The sequence below is a fragment of the Gymnodraco acuticeps genome, unplaced genomic scaffold (genome assembly GCF_902827175.1).
Source record: "Gymnodraco acuticeps unplaced genomic scaffold, fGymAcu1.1, whole genome shotgun sequence".
Classification (NCBI taxonomy): Eukaryota; Metazoa; Chordata; class Actinopteri; order Perciformes; family Bathydraconidae; genus Gymnodraco; species Gymnodraco acuticeps.
The window spans coordinates 2079772-2102598 of NW_022990772.1; the positions used below are offsets into that span (position 1 = coordinate 2079772).

General features: G+C 41.1%; 1 protein-coding gene across 3 annotated transcripts in view; it reads left to right on the top strand.

The window, feature by feature from the left end:
- The window catches only part of LOC117556990 (synaptopodin), a 43927-nt gene that overhangs the window by 11002 nt on the left and 10098 nt on the right, over positions 1–22827 (top strand). Inside the window, exons 1-2 of one of the 3 annotated variants that reach the window (XM_034232644.1) lie at positions 14984–15097; positions 19700–21023. In XM_034232644.1, the coding sequence (XP_034088535.1) occupies positions 20861–21023 (163 nt within the window). In that variant the 5' untranslated portion in view covers positions 14984–15097; positions 19700–20860. The other 2 variants (XM_034232646.1, XM_034232645.1) reach the window with 2 other exon arrangements.

Below are 22827 nucleotides of genomic sequence, written 5' to 3' on the forward strand. Positions count from 1 at the left end.
GTCCTTTTCCATGTCTTCTCCGAACTTCTCTCACACCCGCTGCTTTGCCTCGGCCACGTCTGAGGCTGCTGCCCTTCGGGCCTGTCGGTACCTTGCAACTGCCTCGGCAGTCCCCCGGGATAACAAATCCCTGAAGGCCTCCTTCTTCAGTCGGACGACTTCCCTGACCACCGGTGTCCACCAGGAGGTTCGAGGGTTACCGCCCCTTGAGGCACCTAAGACCTTGAGACCACAGCTCCCCGCCGCGGCTTCGGCAATAGAGGCTTTGAACACCGACCACTCTGGTTCAATGTCCCCAACCTCCACAGGAATGCCCGAAAAGCTCCGCCGGAGGTGTGAGTTGAAGGCCTCCTGAACTTGGGCCTCCTCCAGATGTTCCCAGTTCACCCGAACTACACGTTTGGGCTTACCAGGTCTATCCAGAGGCTTCCCCCGCCACTCGATCCAACTCACCACCAGATGGTGATCAGTTGACAACTCCGCCCCTCTCTTTACCCGAGTGTCCAAAACATACGGCCTCAGGTCCGATGATACGATAACGAAATCGATCATGGACCTTCTGCCTAGTGTGCTCTGTCTCTGACCTGCCATACCATACAGCGGAAAAGCTGCTAACAGAGCATAGAGGGATGGAGCAGTGTCACAGAGCTGTCATGATGTGTCGTCTCCTTGTCTTTTCCAGTTAATCAGAATTCATCTCTTGTGTTACACTTAGCACTGCTGTCAGTGACAAACTGGCCAAAGGGACAGTTACACTGAATTCAGAATAAATGCCCAGTTTGTTGAAATAACTTCCTCTCCTTCAGGGGTGGACTCCGCCTGGTATTCTGTGGGATTCAAGGCCTCTGAGGCTTTCCACAGTGTGTCATTTCCTCCCTGGAATCTGTGGATTAGTCATATCACTTCCTAATGTCATTGCCAGGCAGCGGCCCATTCGGCTGCAGCTCTTCTTTATCCCTGGCTGATTTTATGGCCTTTGGTTGTGCCACGGTCAGCATGTCCACTGCTGTCAAAAACATTTCCTTTGCTTTTCTTTTTACTTTCTAATTTAGCAGTTGGAAATGTATATGCAACTGTAATTCATTTAAATCTGATTCCCAGGCTTTGAATGGCATTTGGCGGAGGACTTTATTGTGCGGCCAAAGGCACACAGCACTTATCCAACATCTTTCAAAACCATACCCGTATATGGTGTTGATTAAACTGCTAAAAAAACATTTAGTTGCTCTGCTTTGATGGTAAGTTCAACTCTAAGTAATAAAGGCCTGGAGTGTGTCACAAAAATTGGAGAGTGTTAATGAGGAAACGGTTGCATTGACACTTTATTCCCTAAACTGAAATGCTCTCTGTGAGGCAGATACTGCTCTCTTTCCTGAAGCATGATTTGGCTGCTGGTTGCATGAAAAAAAAAGTAAAGGAAGAAAAAAACCAACTTTCCATCCAGCTCCGAGGCAGCCCCTGGATCTGCTTGTGGAAGTTTTAATGGGAGTCAGATGTGCCCCTAATCAAAGGAATATGGCGGGAAATGTTAGTGAGCAAAGGCAAAGAGAAATGGCACTACAGGAACTGTGATAACATTCTAACGACAGTAACAAATTACACCCCTTGACTTCAGAGCCAACAAACAAGCTCACTGTTTACCTCGAGTTGTTCTTACCTCTTCTGGGAACACGGTCATATGATAGTGTTAAATGAAATGTTACGAGGTGTTGTACATTATGGGGCTAAGGAGAAAATTGCTTTTGAAACATGGATAGGCTTTTTTTTTATAGTGGCTGGAACAACAGTCTTCTCACATATTTATGTTATCAGCCACGAAAATACATTTTCCTAATATAGCTTGGTATTTAAAGCGGCCATAGTTAACAATGAAACAAAAGAATATGTATAATGTGATGTGGTCGCTTGTAGTGACGAGTCCACAGAAAATAATAATCAAGCTTTTCCTTTTAACTCCACAGAACCTTGGAACTTCATTGTTTTATTGCTTACAATTTTACTATTTTAGTTCACTTCCCACACTCATCAGCAATGTTTTTGGCTTCAGTCGATTTCCTTTAGGACAATGTTAAAAATTAATACAATTTAGATAACAAAAGATTAAATTGCATGATGATATATTGTCTGTACTTTAGTAAGCAATAAAGTACAAATATTACTGTCCTTTTAGTTAAGTTTTGACTGATATTAACCAACTGCAGTCACAGCTTATTTTTAACATTCTTTGTCACTCCCAAGAGCGTCTTATATTTTCAATGTAATGATTTTCTCTTCACAAAAGAAACATTCACTGTTGCTCAGCGGTTTTTTAGCGCTGATGCTGCACATGTTCTTAACACTCTGGTAATACCACAGTAGCTTGCTCTATCCTGTCACAATGGCTTAGTGCCTATCTACTCACCCACTGCACCCAACCTCGCTTTGTCTTTCTCTCACTCACCTCTGTTTTCCAATCATGCATCCTACTTATTATACATGTCAGTGCCTGAGCATGCCCAGAGAACGTTTGACCATCAGTTAGGCGACAGCAAGAAAATGGAAGTGATGATGTAATGTGCTGATACGCGTTCACAGGCTCAGCTATTTGTATTTGTCAGACCACAAGCTCCTTTCCTCTGCCTGTAGACTAAACACAGTCACACACAGAATGGCATACACAGGGTGCATGCTCGCTCATGTGCTCAAAATCAAATGTTGCCACAGACATTAAACACATATCATATGCAACATCAGACCGACAGCCTCACAAACTGACGTGCCAAAGTATTGTATATCTAATTTGTCACTCATGTGGCGGTTCATGGGGTAGCTCTCTTCTGTGGTGACTTTAACTGTTTCTGAAGCTTCATTTGCATCCATCTGACTCTCACAGACAGACGAACCGCAGAGCTGTGACGACTTTCACTTTAACTCCCATAAAACTACTCTTTGCAAAAAGAGAGATGGGAAAGCAGCAAAATTACACACTTTTCTCCCAACTCCATTGGTTCATATGAGAACATCTGTGGTTTAAGAGTAATAATTCAAAAGTAAGTAAGTACCTAAGTGAAAATATACTGTTTCAAAAATAAGACACCATGTAGTAAGCCTGTCGAAGCAGGTTTTGTCTATTTACAACACACTCATTGCTGCTGTCTGGAATGCCTGCTTTTGACTGGAAAAGCTATAATCAAGAGAGCTTCAGGCTATGGCATCCACACAGGAGAGGTTATGGGTACTTGACGGTGTGCATGAACTATATGTCTTCCTCAGTCGTGCATTGCAAACGCTTGTGTGGGATGCCTAAAAAAAGAGCGTTTGATGTCTGTTTTTATTTAGCCCGCGGTATCATCATCCAGGTGGGTGGCTTATAACATTGGTCGAGGGGTTTTCTTGAGGCATGGATAGTTTTTCCATAAAAATGGTATCTGCTGAAAAAACACGTCTACTTAATTGGTCTTTGTAAATAGCGAAACATAGTTTCCTACCCGAACCCATATGTTGAGCAGATGGGGTTTAGACTAACCGGCATTCACAGGCAGTTATGGATAAACAACTTGAATGGCCTAAGGTGTAGCCTCCTCTTTACAATAACAAATTAGTTTACTTTAAATTAGAAAAGACACTTCCTCTGCACGCTGTGTGAATAATTTGGCTATTGATTCCACATTGTCCTGCCTTGCTAAGTGCCTGTCAGGGGTCATGTGCAGGAGCGGACATGATGGAGGGTTTGGTATTTATGGGAAGAGTCAATGATGTCAGCGCAGCAGCGTCTTCTCCAGACATCCGGTTGAGACGATGTCTGCTGTCAGTAAGACTCAGCAGGCTGAATACACCTGAGGCGGATTTTTACAGTTCTGGTAAAGGTGTATTCACACACATGTAGAGAGTGTAGAGTGAAGCTCCAGTCACCTAAATCTAACATAGTCTAACAGCTCATAAGGGAATTTTGTCTACCAAGTTAAAAGGGGAAATGTTCCTCCACACCCCCTTTTGTGCTTTGATAGACTGAATCACCCATCTGTGGTATAAAAGAATGTTTTCAGTCCCGTCTGGTTTTCAGTTTCCCAAGTGAGCAATTTCAGGAAATACGTGTCATTAACAGCCCCAATTGATGGACGGGAATTGAGAAAGAGCTTCAGTGGCTTTGTTACTTCTCTTTCTCTTGCTTTGTTAAAAATACAACCGTCCCTGTGAGGATGTAATTGTCATTACGCACCAGAAAACAGAAAAGTTGGAAGGATAAAATACAGAGACTAGTGTTCTTAAATCCTTCTGGGACTGTTTCAGGACAACACTTTAGTGGTTCTTAACTGGAGGCTGTGGCTCAGTGGTGTAGTGCGCTGATCTTCGAATCAGAGGATAGCAAGTTCGAGTCCCACTGCAGTCAGCATGTCGTTGTGTCCCTGAGACACTTCACCCCAAATTCCTCCTGTGGGGATTGCCCACAGTATTGAGTATGTAAGTCGCTTTGGATAAAAGTGTCTAACAAGTGAATGTAATGTAACATATTGGTATGAATTGCTTAATCTACAAAAAAAGTGCAAATTGTCGCCTGCAACAGACAGGGCTTGTTTTTATAGCCTAGCCGGAAATGCCTGTTGCTGTAGCAGTTGTGATTCACACTGGCTTTATCAGTAATGACAACACTGTACAGACCAAGGTAATTGCTGAGATCTGAGGATATAAATGGCTCCAACTGGCGACCAGACAATCTTACAGATGCTCCATTACCTGCTACCCCTGTGATTTCTGACTGTGTTTGTTACCATATTTATTTTTTAGCAATGTTTTCATGTTCTCAATCCTCAGCAATTATTATAGTAGGTACACTACATCAAATGAAGTGAAAAAGTTGTTTTCCTTGGAGGTTTATCCTGTGATACTGAATTGTCAGACTCAACTCAACACTGTCAGACTTGGCTCAAGACTTAGCTGTTGTTTATGGGCTTTAAATCTTTTTACACAACAATGTTCAGAACATTGTTATGTACTCTTTCCAGGAAGTAGTGTAAGACATACTTTGGTTTGCCTTGGCTTTGGTTCTAGAGTGATTTATAAGCGCTATATTGAATGCTGTTGAATACAAGAGAACAACCGTGAATACAGTATGGAAATGGTAAATTCCTAAAAGTCAGTTTTTCGTACATAAGCAAACTTCTTCAAGTGTGTACTAGTGCAGAGTGAAATCAATAAGGATCTGTATCAAATGTACCCTGCCATCAGTGTTTACATGAGCACTGAGCTGTGAATGGCATCAACAGGAGTTCAGAGAGGACACTGAACACCACAGCAGTCCTCTCAGGACGAGCCGACAGTAACATCGCCTCTCAGAACACTGAGGCATATAAAGCTGCCAGCTAATAAAACAGTTTAAGCTGATAATAATTCTGGGATTAAATAATAGACCATAAACCAACAGATAGAAGCCAGAGTAATCACCATGGTTTCAATATATCCCTCCTCTGCAGGGGATGTATAAGTCTGTCCAGCTGCCGGGATACTCTCATTCATACCGTAGTAGCCTCTTTTTCCAATCACATTTAACTGTACACTTTTTCTACCCCTTATAATTAATTTAAAATGTGATTGTGTTTGATTGTAAGATATTAAGGTTGTGAAAAAATCAATTGAACAACATCTCAAAGTTATGTTTAGGTATACACTTCATGTACAGTTCGGACTCAGTTATCTCTACTTTTTCGTTTTTGTTTTACAAAATACAAACCATTGTAGGACGTTTTCTTTAACAACTTAATCATTGAAAAGATAATTTATGACCAATTTGGCCTTTATTATCTTATTTTTTAATTGTCTTTTAACCAAAACAAAAGTCTTGTGAAATATTTCTTCAAGTGATAACATAACTTTCCCAAGAGTCTGTGAAATCTGCTGGGATAATCCAGGTGCTTAACCTAGAGAAAAGTGCACAACTGTATTCCCACAAGGGCAACTGGATTTAACTCAACCAAGTTTTATCCGGACAACTAGCGGAAAACTGAAAATGGGCATTGACTGAGACCAAAGTTACCCATGGCAATATTACTGTGATATCTATTGGCCAGGCTGGGTATGATGCACGCTGACATACAGAAGCCTCTGTGCTCCACTGAAAAAGAAACGCCACCACCTTAATATCAGCATGTTGATAACCAGATCATGTATCGGTCTTATAATTTCCCCTCCCTTCACTCTCCCCTTTTGAGATTCGATTAAAGAGTAGTGCTGGTTAACACTGTTATTACATTCATCTACGGTCACTGCCACCCCAACCAAGTACACTCTGTAACACCAACCTCCCTGATAACGAACACGACAAAAAGAGAGGACAGCTCTCTCTTATCCTGTACTGACGAGACTGATAAGACCAGCAAGGTCCCTAAAATGTTTCCTTATCAGGCTCTTCGTATGGAATTCATGTTCTCATTCGTGTGTACAGTAGAATGTATGAGATGCCCTTAGCTATTTCTGCACATTTAATTAAATATGATATCATATTTGATAAGGCCGGGCTACATTCCAAAATATCTACAGGCCAACTAAATACTTTACACTTTTTTGATGACTTGCCAAACTGCTGTGTAACCTCTACATTGACCTAGACCTGTGGAGCTATTGTTGGTGGTTTTAACTACTGACTAAACTTGTGTGGGGGACCACACAAAATATGGGTGCATTACATCAGATCATCCTTGAAATCCTCGATTTTCCACAGGACCTAAAAAGTGCAGTTATTAAGCCACTCTTTAAAGAACAATCTCACTAATAAACAATTACAAGCACCCAACAAACCCTCTATTTTTAACTGAATCATTTAAAAGACTGTTTACAACAGCCTAAAACACTCTTTGCCCTAAACACATGTGTTGTTTTCCTGTGAGTTTATGTACCAGAACTGCTCTGAGGTCTTGAATCACGTCTTGTTATTATTAGGTGCTGTATTCGATATGGTTGACCACATATATAACCAGACTGGAAAGCTGGGCTTTTTGATACTGTGCTAAACGGTTCTCTGGTCTCCTCTGTTCAACATCAGCATGATCCCACTAATTTACGTCATGGAAAAAAAGTAAATATCTGCTGCTTAGTACTGTATGCTGACAACACAAACATTTATATTGAACACTCGGATTCTTTAAAACAGCATGTTAAAAGGTGCAATACAAATAAAAGTGCCTTGCCTTCAGTAAAATCATTACAACCGTATTTTACTGCCATCACAGAATAATGACCTGTCCAATCAGACCAGTTCATAGAGTGTGGGATGGAAACAGAACATCATTATCATCCTGGGGCACAGGATGAAAGTGAGCATGACTACCCATTTTCACTCTATTATTCACACACGCACGCACACACACACACACTGACTGAAGAGTACATTCTTTCCTGGGATTGAATTGGGGATTTCTAATCTCTTTTACTGACACAAACCACTGTTGAGTAAATCACTGTGGTGAAACAGGCCAATCTCTGAGAGCCATAAAAAGAGTCACCAAGCTCCAACTGCTTGTGGGTAAGTTTCTTGACACTTACTAGATTTTCATCCTGAAATGATATGTCCAGATGTACAATTGTTCATATATTCAAAGCATAATGTAAAATCTTATTAAATAGGCTTAACATGTGTGCTGGTTGTTGCAACACCTCTTGTCAAGCCTTGTGGAATTCACACCTTTTCTGATGGCAGGGCTGAACAAAAACAGTTGTTATTATTCCACACTGTTCATGAAGGAAGTGAGAAGCTTTTGAGAGAGAGAGGTGTGAGATGATGCCGCTCATTATTAGGTATGATTCTTCTAGGATGCAGTCCTCTTTAGATACAGCATGCCGCCTGTGGTCTTTCGAGCCTTTCCAAAGAGGATAAATGACGATCTGCAGCCTCTGATGAAACAGCTTCCCCATGACCCGTCCATTGGCCTCCATGGACTCTTTTACCACTTTCTCCTTAATGGAAAATTCATGTCCTTGCCAGTATCTGCAATGGGCTCAAAGTAATGGGATCCACTGCAGGCCAGTGAAAGACCATTAAACCGCCGAGTGACAGTGATGAGCAGAGCATACCATGGAGATTCTGCTCAGACGTGAACAGCAGGAACACCTATTACAGCCTGACTCACCTTTTGGCAAACCTTTAGTCATTACCTGGCAACTGACATGACACATGAGCGCCTGCTTTTGCTCTTTGGTGACATTCCTCTCTGAATAAGCCCTGTGAATTTTTTTTACATTATGAATAAAAACATTCAAAAGTATATGGCTCACTATAAACAACATAATTTAACATGAATGTTTGTCCAGCTGCATTATTTGTACATTAACTGGGGAAAGCTTGTTACAGTAATTTATTCCCAGGTCATGGTTTGAAACCTTCTCCCGTGGCTTATTTTCCCAGGGAAATGTTGAACGAGACTAACATACAAAGCCTCTAGTGTCTTGAGAATAAATATGAGCCCACAGAATGGAAAAAAAAATCTAACCTAGTTTCTTAATTCAGAGAGTAAAAAAGTGAGAAGGCCATGCAGAGCCCTGATGGTATGATGGATTGAGTTGAATTTCTTCCAGACCAAATGCAGAGGGGGGTACCTGGTACTGTAACCGCACAGATACATCGTGAGATACTTCTGATGGGGATTATTGCTTAGTCAACACGTCTGGAACAGTCGACATGGCTTGTGATAACATTATGATCAGCAGCATCACAGTAATTGTCCACTGACCCATCATCTCCGTTAACAGTCCAAATTGTTCATGTCAGGTTTTGTGACACGTACAGTAGATTCCCTATTAAGTGCTGCTCATGTAGAAAGGCAAAGTCCTTACAGCAGGAACCCAGGAAAAATCGGACAGGTGTCCCTTCGCAGCAAGTCATCCTCTCTGTCTCCTTTTCCTTTCTATCTTCCGCTGTTCTATAATATAAAGGGAACATTCCCAAAAGATCTTACAATAGGAAATCAGTACAGGTCAAAAAAGAGGGAAAACGTAAAAGTTGTTCTATATATTTGCTTAAATGTGTAGCAACATGATGGATGCTACTTACTTCAACATTCATTTAATGTGGCATCAGAAGTTTAATACAATATCAAACAGTAGATTTCATCAAGTTTCAATCCAACTATGTTGACCATATTTCATTGTACCTATTTTACTCTTCATTACAAACAAGAAATAAGCTAACTTTGATAACCCGAAGTCCAGTTAGTACAGTTTCAGAAGTTTGTGTAAAAATGTACAACAACTAATCTCTATGAAAAGCTAGCTTTTGTGGTGCAGCTCATTTTAATTTAGTGATGTGCGAATTTACAATAACATACTTTTTATAATGAACCTATAAAAAGCTGAAGGCAAAAATAGGATCATTAAAGAATGTTTCTCTCACCTTCCCTTTTACTTTGTCTTTTCTTTGACGCTTTCCCTCTCTCTTACTCACACAACCCACAAGCTGAGGCCTCTGATATCCTGGCATTTCACTACATTACACATTCACAATGACTGCTGCAGATATTTTGGGCTCATGCACTAATGTCATTTGCAGGAGGCAAGACGACTAAATATGTTGTCTGGGCCTTGCATTGTGTGACACAGATTAAGTCCTTAGTGTGGCAGTGAACCAGATCAGTGTTTGGCGCTTTGTTTTTGTCTCCTGGTAAATGTTGATTAGATTCTGCACGGCGTTGATCCAAACAAAGAGTGAGCTTCTTGTTAGGAGAATAATTCCTGCCTTGTTCCTGTCCCAGAGAGGCCCGGCTGCTAAGCAGAAAGGCATTTAGATGGAAACGGGCAGAACCAAACAGAATCAGACGGGATGTATTTATCCATATGCTGCATATCAAAGACTGACATTATTTGGCTGCTTTAACCGAATTAACTGGAAATATGCAGCGTAGATAAGATAAAGCCTGGCTGCAGCAAAGTGATAGGTTACATGTGTGTATAGGTTCCCACCCATTTCCCCTTATTCTCCAACACTTAACATTTCAATCTGATGAATGAGGAGTTAATATGTTGCTTGACGTTCCATTGAATTAAGTAATGTCCTGTACAGATTACAGCCTGAACTGTATGTGAAAGGCGTTATGTTGTGTACCGTGCTCACACCTAAATCACTGATCTGTGATGACCTTTTATATTAATGTATTTTCACTCAGCAGACCCTAATTTAGCTTTTAGAATGAGACATAAATGTTTTTTAGCAGTACATTTTACATAATTGGATCAAAGAATAACAAGGGCAGTTAGGTCTTCCACTAACAAACTTAGACATAATCAACCAAACTCCCTTTTTTTGCAACATCCTGTGTTTGTTTGTTTGATTTGGCTGCCGGAGCCATGTGAACATTGATGAGTGTGATTTTAAAGTGAATCAGAACCAGGAATTTATTACATTAAAACATTACAAATCAGAACCAGATGCGCTGGCAGTGAAGGAAACAGTGATTGTGTCCAGTGCAAGCCTGGGAGGTTCATTGTTGGTTCTAATTTCCTCACGTCTGAGCAGCATTGTTACCAGGAACATTATTAGGAGAGTGGTGATGCTGCCATTTAGCTGATTTAGATGTTTTGTTATGTGTAAATAGCACTCTTGGCTAGTGTTTCAACATTACCCAGACAGACGGACTGCAGAGCCAGCTGATTGTGGTTTGGGCTCTGTCTCAGTCTGTGTATTAGTGCATAGGAGCTCCCACCATGCTTATGCTGCTGTGGGTACTGGCACGAGCATACAGTTCATAAATGAACGCACTCACACATATAGATGCACACAAACAACAACAAAAAGGACTCCAGGGTCCACAAGCATCTCAGATGCCCTGCCCAGTCTGTGGAAGCAATTTAGACCACTAAACTATGTCGTAGTGGGACTTCTGCCATGAAGTATATTTAGTGTATATTGGATTTGGGGAGTTTGAATATATTAGCAGGCGCCAGTCTGGCATCCAAGCCAGAAACTAACAGAGGTGGCTGACACCCTCAGATGTTGTACTTAAGTTAAGGCAGTAAAAGTCATGCAATAACAACATTACAAAAGTTTTAGCATAAAAATATTCCTAAATACTTCAAGTAAAAGTACTTAAAATGTATTATTGTGTACTCGACTTTAATGTTAAAGCTGGTGGTTATATTTGTTTTTAGTAATATGAATCGACAAGGTTAATATTATTATTATTATTGTTATAGTAGTTGTTGTTATTATTATTATTATAAGTGTAGAAGTATAAAATATCATAACAGACATCGAACTCAACTCAAAACTGTATTAAAGTACAGTACTTGAGTAAATGTACCAGTTACTTTCCAGCAGTGGGAATTAGTCAGTTGTACTTCTCTTTCTAATGAAGCCTCACAGTAGTATTCATCATCAAACCACAAGCGGCCACACCCTCATTCTGCCAGGCTTTATTCATCGTTGTTTCAGACCACAACACTCTCTGAGGTAGTTTATGAGAAACACAGATGTCTGGATGAAAATAAACAGAGGCTGAAACATGAGTGTGCCTTTAAGTGAATTAGTTCTCCACACAAACCGTATCCCAGAATATTGGAAATCAACCCATTCGGTGCAGTAGTGCACAATATGAGACGTGATCTTGACTGAGTTGCGCCAATAGAAATCGGCTCATTATCATTGAGGAACATCTACCCATCAAAACATCCGCAAGCATGGTGAATGTGTGTTCTTTTTCTCTCTGCCTTCCTCTGTGTTTATACTAAAGCTGTGCCTTTGAACAGCCCCATGGCTGTATCCCATTACATCCACAGGGATGAGCTGAGGGGTGGTATGGTGAGCATGAAGCAGAGAGGGGCTGTGTGTGTGTGATTCTAATCAATTCAGGCCTCGGCCCATAGCAAACCCGCTCTAATAACTTCTGTAGATGGATTCGACTTGAGAGGGAATGCAAACCAGATCACTTAGGAAATTCCACGACGCTCTCTTGCAGCAAAAGCCCCTCTTCTTCTGTAGGAATGTGAGCTAACATTTCCCCTCAGCTCCCTGCTCTCCCACACACACAGCTGCCCCTCAGAGAGTCACGCCAGAAGAGTGCAGGCCGCTAGAAAAGGCAGAGAAAGAGAAGAAAGAAAGATAGACGCAGCGGCTAATGGCTGCTCTCCCAGCTGCATGGGGTCTTACACATATAAACATGTCAGGGGCAAAGGAGAGAGCACACAGGAATTGTGAGGGAGATTGAAGGGGTAAATAGGAATAAGTAGCCTAAAGTGGGACTATAAAGAAAGAAAATATGGAGATAAGGAGAAGGAAAATCGATCTGGTCTGACAGATTTGTGAGGAAAGAGGAGAAAATGATAAAAAAAAGAGGGGGAGTGCGAGCAAGGAGAAAGGAGTGTTGAAGGAGGAGAAGAGGCAGGGCTGAACATTACTTAAAGATCAAATGCAAAGATTTTTTTATAATTGCCAGTAAAATCGAAATCATATAGCTACAACACTATCGAAGATATTGCAGTATTAAAATCGGAGATAATATGCGTCTGGCAATGCGCAATATTTATTTTGTTCAACCCCCAACACCAAGTCCGACGATTTATTTCTCGGCCGCTCGTCTCCGCAAGATGGCGTCGTGTGACGTCAGAGTGGCCAAACATATTTCCACCTGGCTTATCGCTCACAGCTGCTTCCGCCGATAGTACAACTTAGTTTCGTTATCATGTCTGATTCTGAGTAGACTATAGACTAAAAGCTTTAGGAATCCAAACTATAACATATAATAAGTACCCTGTATCAAGATGAATGTAAAACAAGTGAAATTTGACCTTTTTAGAGAGGTTTAGAAAAATAAAGTCCAGGCGACCTCTGGGTAATTTGGGAACCATCAGTTCCATTTGAACTTTTTCACTGTAAAAATCATTTTATTACTTTGAATTATCACTATAGGTATTCATTCCATCCAAATACAACTGTTGTGAAAAAAAAATAAAACATACTCTGTTATCCTCTTGGCCCCACGGACCCGAAATCGCGTCATTTACAGGAAACGACGTCTAAGGAACCTTAATATGTAATATCCATACGGGAAAAAACTCATTTAACTGATCTTTTTCATTTATTTAAAAAAACAAAACACAATGCTAACAGTGAGTCTCTGAATTAGCCCCGAGCGAAAAATGCTAACCTATTACTGCACCGAAAATCACTCCTAGCTCCCTTATTACTTATCCTAGCTCCACATCCAACACATTGTTTATGATCGTAAAGACACAGAATCTAACGGTGCCCACCTCAACACTGAAAGATACAAACTCGCGAGGTTATCAACAAAAACGTACATCAAAACAAGTGGCGCTAGGTACTAACATGAGCTAGGCTTACCTTCCTCTTTGTCTGGTCTAAAATGGCATTAAAACGATGATGTAGTTAATCCATAGGTTAATATCCAATGGGGCTGTGTCCCCTTTGAAATGTTCTGATAATCTATAAACAATAAAACTGCAATTCCGTTATCTGCTGTCCGCTCTGTGCGCTTTGAAATCAAATCAAAATCTGTTTACCTCAATTCTTTGGCGTTTCTGCATTGCCCGGCTCTTTCGGTTGTTTTTTGTGCTCAAATATGGAGGGGACGGCTCCGGGTTTCAGCCTCCGATGTACTTTAAATGCTTCTCCACCAACAGACTTGACGATGGCAGGATCAACATCGTATGCATCAGACGCGAAGTGGTCAGAGCACAACTTGCTCCATTTTGTCGGCTGCCAGCCAACACGATTCACTAAAATAATCCAGTTTCGGCGGATGATTTTGTCTTGGGGAAATTAATGAAAAATTCTCCCAGATCCCGCACCGTTCGAACATCCGAAAGCACAACAATAACCCATGTTTTGCGTGATTTCGCGGATATAATTCAGAGTTTTCTGCACCAGTCATGAGCGAAAAACACCGCTGACATGTGAACAGCGCACGAGACTGCCGAGTCGGGATATTTGGCCCAGAGACTGTTTGACCACAATGACGTCACGCGCGCGGAGGCTGCTGGGAATGACATGTCAGAAATTCAGACGGCTTTGGGTCGAGTTTTGTATCAATAAAAAGCTTTTTTTCGGGTGTATTATCTCGATTTAAATTAAATAAAAAATACAGGCAGTCTTAAAAACAACATTTCTATAAAAATGTAGCATATTTGGAAGCTTTGCATGTGAACATCTGTTTGAAAAGTGGTGAACCACAAGAAGAGTAACTGCACCATTAAATAAAGTAAGCTTATCCTATGTCTTAAAGAAGATTAAGATGTTACTCTTCAATCTTGGCAGCCATTCAAGATGGATTTTATTTTCCACCATATGACTCAACTGCAGATCTACTACCCAGTGCCAGTCTTCATCCCGCCTTCAGTATTCAAAAGGATAGATTTTCACAAGTTTTTTTAAAGCTTCTCTGCAGAAAACTGCAGTTACACACACTTAAAGATCGAATGATTTAAACCCTCTGACACTATTACATTGAACCAGATTTTACTGAAATAGTTTTGGACGACGATCTTCTGGAGATCAGGACAGATATCAGCAAGCATTATAATTTCAGGATTAACATCCCTGCATACAAGCCCAAATGTGTGTACACAAATGTGTGTAATGTAACAAATATGAATGCTATGGTCCAAGGGTCGAGTCTTGAGCAACACATGGCGCAAACTCTCTATTTTATGTTTCAAGTCTCGACTTCTATCATTTCAAAGCAACCATCGACAGCATCAACACACTCTGTGGGTTTAGCAGGAATTTTTTCTCGCATAGTTTTCACTCTTTATTTGGATTTCTCTGCCCGGTGTGCATGGCGGGAAAAATGGGTCAAGAAAGGAAAAGAAAGGGGTGGGGGGGCGAGAGGGGCTCACTGGTCCCTCAACATCCCTGTGTTGAATATGAAAATATATTATAGCATAATGTGTTCAGTATGCAGGCTTGAAGGAAACCATATGGAAAGATCCCAGACAAAGAGCCTTCTGTGTTCCAACTGACCCCCTCCCACCCCCATCCTTCGTCTGCTTCAATTTGGAGAGAGACAGAGAGAGGGAGAGAGAGAGAGGTAAAAGGGGAGGTGTGTGCAGAGTCGTAGGAACTGAAAAGGGGCAGTACACACACTCGATGCCTCACACAGCCAGACCCACCGGAGTACAGGTGAGCAGCATGACTAACACCAACACAAACAAACAGGAAATAGCAGAAAGTCCTGGGATTGTATCTGTCGCTGAGATTGAACCATGATTGCTGCACACTTTGTCACCTGCAGCCCATTATAATTATCTTTAACGGGGTAAGACACTATCTTTGTTTGGAGAGGGAGAGAAATAGTGCAGTGAACTGAAGCAGAAGAGGAGGGAAACTTTGGTTGTCTTTGTTTGAGTAGATGACAAACATCTGTGGCCGCTGTTTTCCCCTCGGTGCGGGCTGCAGGCTTACAGAAGGGGCTCTGCTGCTACATTAGCACTGTGGTCACTGATACCCCCAACCCATTGTGTTGACTGCAAGGAGCCCGCTGTGTCTCCAGGTTATAGACTTGAACTGCACTGTGTAACATTAGATGGTGTATCCAATTTAAAGACCTTGCTGGAGCCGCATTGACTTACTTATATAAGTAATTGCTTCCTGTTAACACAACAGGCGAGGCCCATTTTCTGCTTTACAGGAGGTCAACTGTAGGTTTTCTTCAGCCATATGTTACCATACATATTTTAACTAATGATACCCTTTAGTTAGCTTTGACAGGAGAGGCTTTGAAACTGTAGAAAACTCCTTTTGCAAATGTCGTGCTTTGAAGAGAATAATGATGCTAAAACCACTTCACTAATAATCCATGCAGCATTATTTGCACACATTCACATTTTTTAAAAGTGCTTGTACTTTCTGCCTTTGATGTCTAATAGCTATCAGATTGTGACTGATTGTTTTAGAAGGTTCCCCCCTCCTGGCACTGGATCATACACACCTACTCCAAGTATTTTTCTGTGCCTCTTGAAGTTCTCCACCTGTGACTCTGAGAGTAGGATGAGCACCACATGAAGCAGACACTTTATTACAAGGTTTTCCTCTGCCTTATTTATGATAGCACTTACACGATTCTTGAAAGGGCAAACAGAGAGAAAGAGATATTTGTGACTTTTATTGGAGTCGCTGATTCCCAGTGTGTGTTAGATGTCACTCACCAACCTGCACAAGCTGTGGCATGTTGAATATCACAGCCTCCTGAGGAATTATGACCCAGGAATGCCAATTTTGGAGCACTACCCAAAATGATTTCTTGGTGCTGCGAGGGCCCTTGAATGGTTCTTTGTCTGAGCGAGAGAGAGCAAAGGGCCCAGCTAGGCTTTTAGCTTTTACAGCTGAATGATTTTTCTTGCCAAACTGTAAAGGATCCAGGCAAAAGGAAAGAGATAACAGACACATAGCAGCTCTGCCCCTCAGGCATTCCATCATAAAGGCTTGCCAGCCAATGTCCTGACCAGATGCCTCATAAGCTCAGTAACTGATGCACCTTTAAATCTTACAGTAGGTAGAATGCACACTTACTGTACCTGACATCCACACATCTCACATACTGCAATGTGCACCCAGAGCAACTGATGATGTACAGATGTCATACCTGAGGTGGCATGCAGTGTTTGAGCTATTAGGTGGCTGACATGCTGTCTACAAGTTGGCTATTGATGCAGATGTGTAATAAATGTACAAGACAACGGCCATGAGGGACAAATGAATGATTACAGTTGGTACGGCTGCCAAAGCCATTTTTTGTCTGCGTCATTACTAAGCGAGGTAGAGAGCTGTGGGATAGATTTGCTGTCTGAGTATGGATCAATCACATGTTGACGATGTACAGGAATTCTGTGATTACACACTAAATCGGCCTACGGGCCTGACTGTAAATGATATCCAGCTTCCACCCCACACAGGACAACTGTGCGGGGTGGAAGCTGAGTGGGACAGGTGGGCACTTTGAAATACCTTTTGAACTTCAAGATAATTGGAGGGTAGAGAGAAGAGAAGAGATGACATCAGATCTTGGGTATGACATGTACTGGAGGCCTGCAACAAAAGGCTTGTACAGCGGTTTACCAAAAAGTTATCACTCTTTTTTTGTGAGTTGTCATTAAATTAGGATTAATGCAATCAATTCTAGGTTTACATTTGACATGAATAACTGTCTCCTGGATGAAAGTCCAATTGTATTACCTCCTACCTATGTGGCATTTCATATCTTGTATAGGCCTACTTCCTGATTTACAGAGACATGAATGACTTTTTTGGGATGTATACGGAAAAAGGTGGGATCCGTTTGATTGGAGATAGAACACTCAAGCTGGATAATAATAAGCTGGGACCAATGAATAATAAAACCAAAAAAAAGATTGTGGCAGATGAGGATTTTTAAGAGTCCATGTGTTGGCCTTTTATATTATGAGCTAAATCTGCATCTGTGCTCACATCAATTTTGAGTATCCAAAATCTGTTATTTGTCTAGTAGATAATAAATATTTGAAAGACAAGTAATCAAACCACATTTAAATCAACCCGCGACAGCAGTGTAGGACACGCCCTCAACATGTGTTCACCTCTGTTACCATGATTACAGAAAACATGAAGACTTGGAACAAAACTGACTGTGAAAAAAAGGAAATGTAGCAAGATGGGGTGCTAATCTAAAAAGACATTGAGATTCAGATAGAACCAAACACATCTGGAGTAATGAAAGGGCTGTTGTCAGAGTGTCGAAACAATAGCCCGCCTTCATCTCTTCTCACGTGACACAATCACGCCAGTAAGCGAGAAGGATTTGTGTGTCTTTCTGCAGGGATTGTTTGGGTTGATTGTGTTCAGGGGCCAATGAGCAGTCCTCCTCCACACTGTCATGACTCAGCTGTCATGTCAGAGGGAGAGCGTCTCCACAAAAACACTTTTTCAAGAGATGTCAATCAATCAACAACTTGATTAATCCCGCAAGGGGCAATTGGTTATGAGCAGCAGCTTATGTCATGTACACAGGCAGGAACATACAGGAAGAAAACATACAGATACACCCGGGAGCACAGATGTGGATCATTCCAATTTACACTATAAATAGTTCAAAGCATCACAATAATAAATAAATAAATAATCAAGTTAAAAGCCTTTCCAGAATTTAAAAGTTTGAATGCAGAAGGGATGAATGATTTTGAAAAGCGATTAGTCTTTAGAGCAGGTAGAGCATATCTTCGCCCTGATGGCAACAGACGAAATTCATGTGAAAGAACATGACCTGGAGAGGCCCGAATGCTCTCTGCTTTCCACAGAATCTGTTGGTTGCAGAAGGAATTTAAGTCTCTCTGTTTCATGTAAACAACTTTAGGCTTGCACACCTTCGCATGAGATGAATGTGAGCGTGGTTGCTATGCCTCTGAGGAATTAAAAAATAATGATTATGTCTCTGCACAGCCCTCCCACTCCTGAGTGTTACAGTGGTGAATCACACCAGAAAACAAATTCAACCGTGAGCTTCTCGCAGAGGCAAGTCTGATCAGGGAAAAGGATGTGTAAACACATCATTATCATCACAAATGTTGTCAGTGGGTATTAGCTTTGAAGAGAGAACATGACACTGTGGATCTAATTAAATGCTCCATCAGATAAGAGGGAAGGGTGCCATAGATGTCAATGTAAGACATTCAAATCCTTGTCTCTTTACTTGTTGCTACTAATCTTTAATACACATTTACTTTCTCAGCATTCTGTTTCATATCACAGACCCAAAGGCAGGGATAAAGTTCATTTTTTGGCAGGTTTAATGCATACATAAATACATTTCCAAACGTATCGCCTATTTATTCTGACATTCTTTATTACACTGAGTAAATGTGGCGCAAAGTTTTATAATGGTGTCTTTTCATTTCCGTTTCCACATTCTTAACCTGATTGCAGATTAGACTGAGAAGGCTGATCTTTATCTTTAAAGGCAGGAAAATGCACTTTCATTGTCTCATAAATGAACAAAGCATTAGATTAATGCTTTTATTGGAAGCCAACCAATGTTCATTAAGCTCTACTGAAGAGCACATGTGTTTTTAAAAAGCAGGAAATAAAAAAAGAACTCACCTTGTGATAAACCCGCAAGAAAAAAAGTATTTGAGCTCCATACTGTTTCAGAAATAATCGTTGATGTGGTTTAGAACAGGATGGCGTTTTATCACAGCCGAATTTAACTTTATCTCCGGTAGAATTCTGATCAGGCATTAGCTCCGCCTCTCTTTTTTTTTTTTTATAAGCTAAGGACCCAAAATCCGCGTTTCTCTAACAGGGCTTCAAAAGAGGGGTTTGAGCAGTATGAGGGATGGCTACAATGGGTGAACTGTTTGGTATTTTGAAAAAAACACTTCACAGACATGTTTTGTATAGGTATGGCCCTACAATATGTGTTTCAAATATAGCATGATAGGTCCACTTTAAGTGAGGTTTTTTGGACTGCTTTCTAGAAACTATCGTTTCAAATCCTGTACAAAGCAGTTGGTTTAAACCTTTATATATACAGTCTATGGTTTAAACCTATAATGCCCTTTCACAAACAGCGAGAATGGAAAATGATGTAGGATTCTTGTCCAGCTGATTGCCAAACCTGCACTTTGCCATGCCAAAGTTGTGGGTAGATGTAACATCTAGCCTTTGTCTTCACAAATTTCACATTTAAATCATAAAGCTGAAGAAAAGTTTGCATAACTTAGTTTTAACCTGCATATTTTTCTTTTTTTGCAGATGGTTTTGCACACAACATGGACATGGAGAGGAATTAGATTAAACACACCAGCCTTTCATCCTTTTGTGTACAGCTGAAGCTTGGTCCACCACCAAAAAAACTGTTTGAATAATCAGAACACAGATGTTTTCTACAAGGAGCCAAATAAACCAACAACAAATCTGAATGGTGGAGCTGCTAACCGCAGAATTACTGTTTTCTTGACAATTTCTTAGTTTTAGTGTGCTGAGGCATTTCAGTATTAATCGAAACTACCCTCAGAAGAAATAAGAACCTTCCTTCTCACTTGTGGTTTTGTGAATAAACAAAAGAACAACATTGATTATCCTGCCCTCAGAGGCTGTGTCTGGCTTTCATGTGTAATAGATAACACAGAACACCAGAATAGAGCCACTTTAGTTGAATACATTGGAGCTCTGAATACAAACGCGTTTCTGGACTGACCTTTCCTGAATTAAATGTTATTCCTCACCTAACAGCAGGAAGCTGCCATATACACAGTTCCCCTTCACGTCACTGTAGAGTTATGAACTCCAAGATAAAGGGCAGATCCTTTTCTCCGAAAGAAAAATAATCTGCGGGCTGGAGATTGCGATGCAGACGAAAAGCATGTTTTGGTGACCAAAATAGCAGAGGAGGAAGAGCGACGTCTGAGAGAGAGAAAAAAGGACTATTAGGGAGATGCAAATAGAGAAAGTGAACTGTTTCTCAGCCCTCTCTGCCAGATTTTCAACAGAGCACAACAAACTTGAGCAATTCTCGCAGCAGTTGTCCATGGGAACTTATCCAAGGCACATCGGAGTGGACCCTCCTAGGAAGTTCTGTTAGATTGAGAATAGTACTTTATGAAGACCAAAGTAATAGAGCACTTTCATCCAAATTTCAGCAAACTACAAGAAAACTTTGGGATTATAGCTGAAAAAGGACCGGAAGCAGCCACTTGGAAAGTAGAGCTACTCCTTTCCTTGTCCTTTTTTTCTGTGTTTTCCTCATGTAATGTATTCACTGCCTGCCAGCAAGCACTAAACTTCCATCTTCCAACTGGACCACAGTTTCATCTTATCAGGAGAGGGGATTGAGCTGACTGGAACGAAACTCTCACATACTCCCCTGCCAAAGGGTTTTGTTTCGCTGCCGCTGATAATTTTACCGTGTGTAACATGGAGATGGAAAAGGGACATACGTCTATCCGGAGAGGAGTGAGCTGGAGTCCAGGAGGATTGAGGAAACCTCTCCAGGCAACCCAAAACACTCCTGGGACGGAATGCAATGCATCATGGGAGACAACAGGATTCAACAAAGAACAGATGAGCCGGAAAACAAGTAAGTGTTGTTTATCTGGCATTTGCCGTCCTTTTCTGGGACGCTCAAGCAGCAGCCAGAATGTGTATTGTTACCAGTGGTGGAAGAAGTACTCAGATCTTTCAATTGGAGTGTAACGATAGTTTTTACAAGTTAAAGTCCTGCATTTAAATCCTTTACCAAGTTAAATTGCATAAGTCAAAGATATTTAAACTTCCAAAATAGCATGTATTCATAATGCAAAATATCTTAATTTAGAATAGTTACAATTATACTTCATCACTTAATGTAAAACAGCTGGTAAAGCTAAAGCTTGTGGGGCTATGATAATTACTTTATGAACTACTGGGTAGCTTGTCAATTCACTCCCTGGGGATCAATAAAGTCATCATAAGTTATTCAGCGAATATATTTTGTATTTTTAATCTTAGCTGTGAAAATAAGTAAAGCTGACAAATGGAGTAAAAGTACATACATTTCTAGATGAGGTGTAATGGAGTAAAAGTATAACATTGCATATAATGGAACCACTCAAGTGAAAGTACACTTACTTCAAAATCATACCTACATGTAAGTACAGCATTTGAATGTATTTATTTAGTTACTTTCCACTCCTGATTGTTGCTTTTTTTTACTTCATAGGAAATGTAGTTGTGAACACATTTCCGGTGGTTGTTTGTAGTGCTGCCTTAATGCTACAGTGTGGCTTGAACTGCAATATATCATCATATCAGATAACCTATAACTGAGGGGAGTAGACAGCAAATAGACAATACAGACAGCCCTGCCTCCTCAGTGCAACTTGACACAGTGAAGCTCTCTATGAAACATCTGTTTCCATGCTGTAAAAATACAGGCAGCCCCAACAGCAATGGAAATGCAATCATGCATCACTGCTAAAGGGCAGTCTGAATATACAACACAGCCACTGAAAATAATGGGCTAACCTGTGGCAAAGCCGTTTGGAAACTTCTTCAGAAACCTCTTTTTACATTCACAGACGGCAAAAGGATTTCACACTGCATAATAACACCAACAACATTTTGTTGGTAAATGGAAAATGGAAAAACAATGAAACAATCCTTATCTGGAAAGGTAATTAACTGGGCTGGAACATCTGTCAGGCATTATTCAAAGAGTGAAATGCATTGTGCATTGAGGAAGTATTACAGAAAGGTCATGGCCATCAGATAACTGTCCCTGATATAGATCTAAGTATAGCCTCTGTACCTTCAAAACTGCTCCCTTCACTCATTACTCACTAATTAGTTTCCTCAAAGCGAACACAGATCACCGATAATAACACTAAAGACAGTAATTAGTCGACTACACCTTTGCAGAAACCTTTCATAATAACACACAGTTGTTACAATACGAGCGGCAGAGCTCAGTCTTTTATTTCTCCCATGGGATCCAGTGGGAGTTTGAGTCACATTCAGCAGGGTAAGATCCCAGGACCCCTGTTAATCCGTGCCTTTCCATACCGCTTCACACATCACCCACGGGGGCTAGTGCTGTCATCCCGCTCACCCCACAGCCATCGCCCGGATAAAGATAACATCCGACAGGGTAATCTAACCTTTGATACACAAATGCAGAGTTGGCCCCCCTGACTTAAATCCTCCCGCTGTGGGGGCAGTTAGCCGTCTGCTGTCACCCACGCAGGGATGAGGGGATGGGACAGAGGGCAGGGGGGTGAGGTAGAGAAAGTTAGAGGTAGGGAAATGAGATTCTTGCATCAGTGTCGAGGTCTGACTTTTGTCTCTGCTGGAGGACAGGACATTCCTATCCTGCCCTTGCAGGCTGGAGCTTAGGGCCCAGAGGG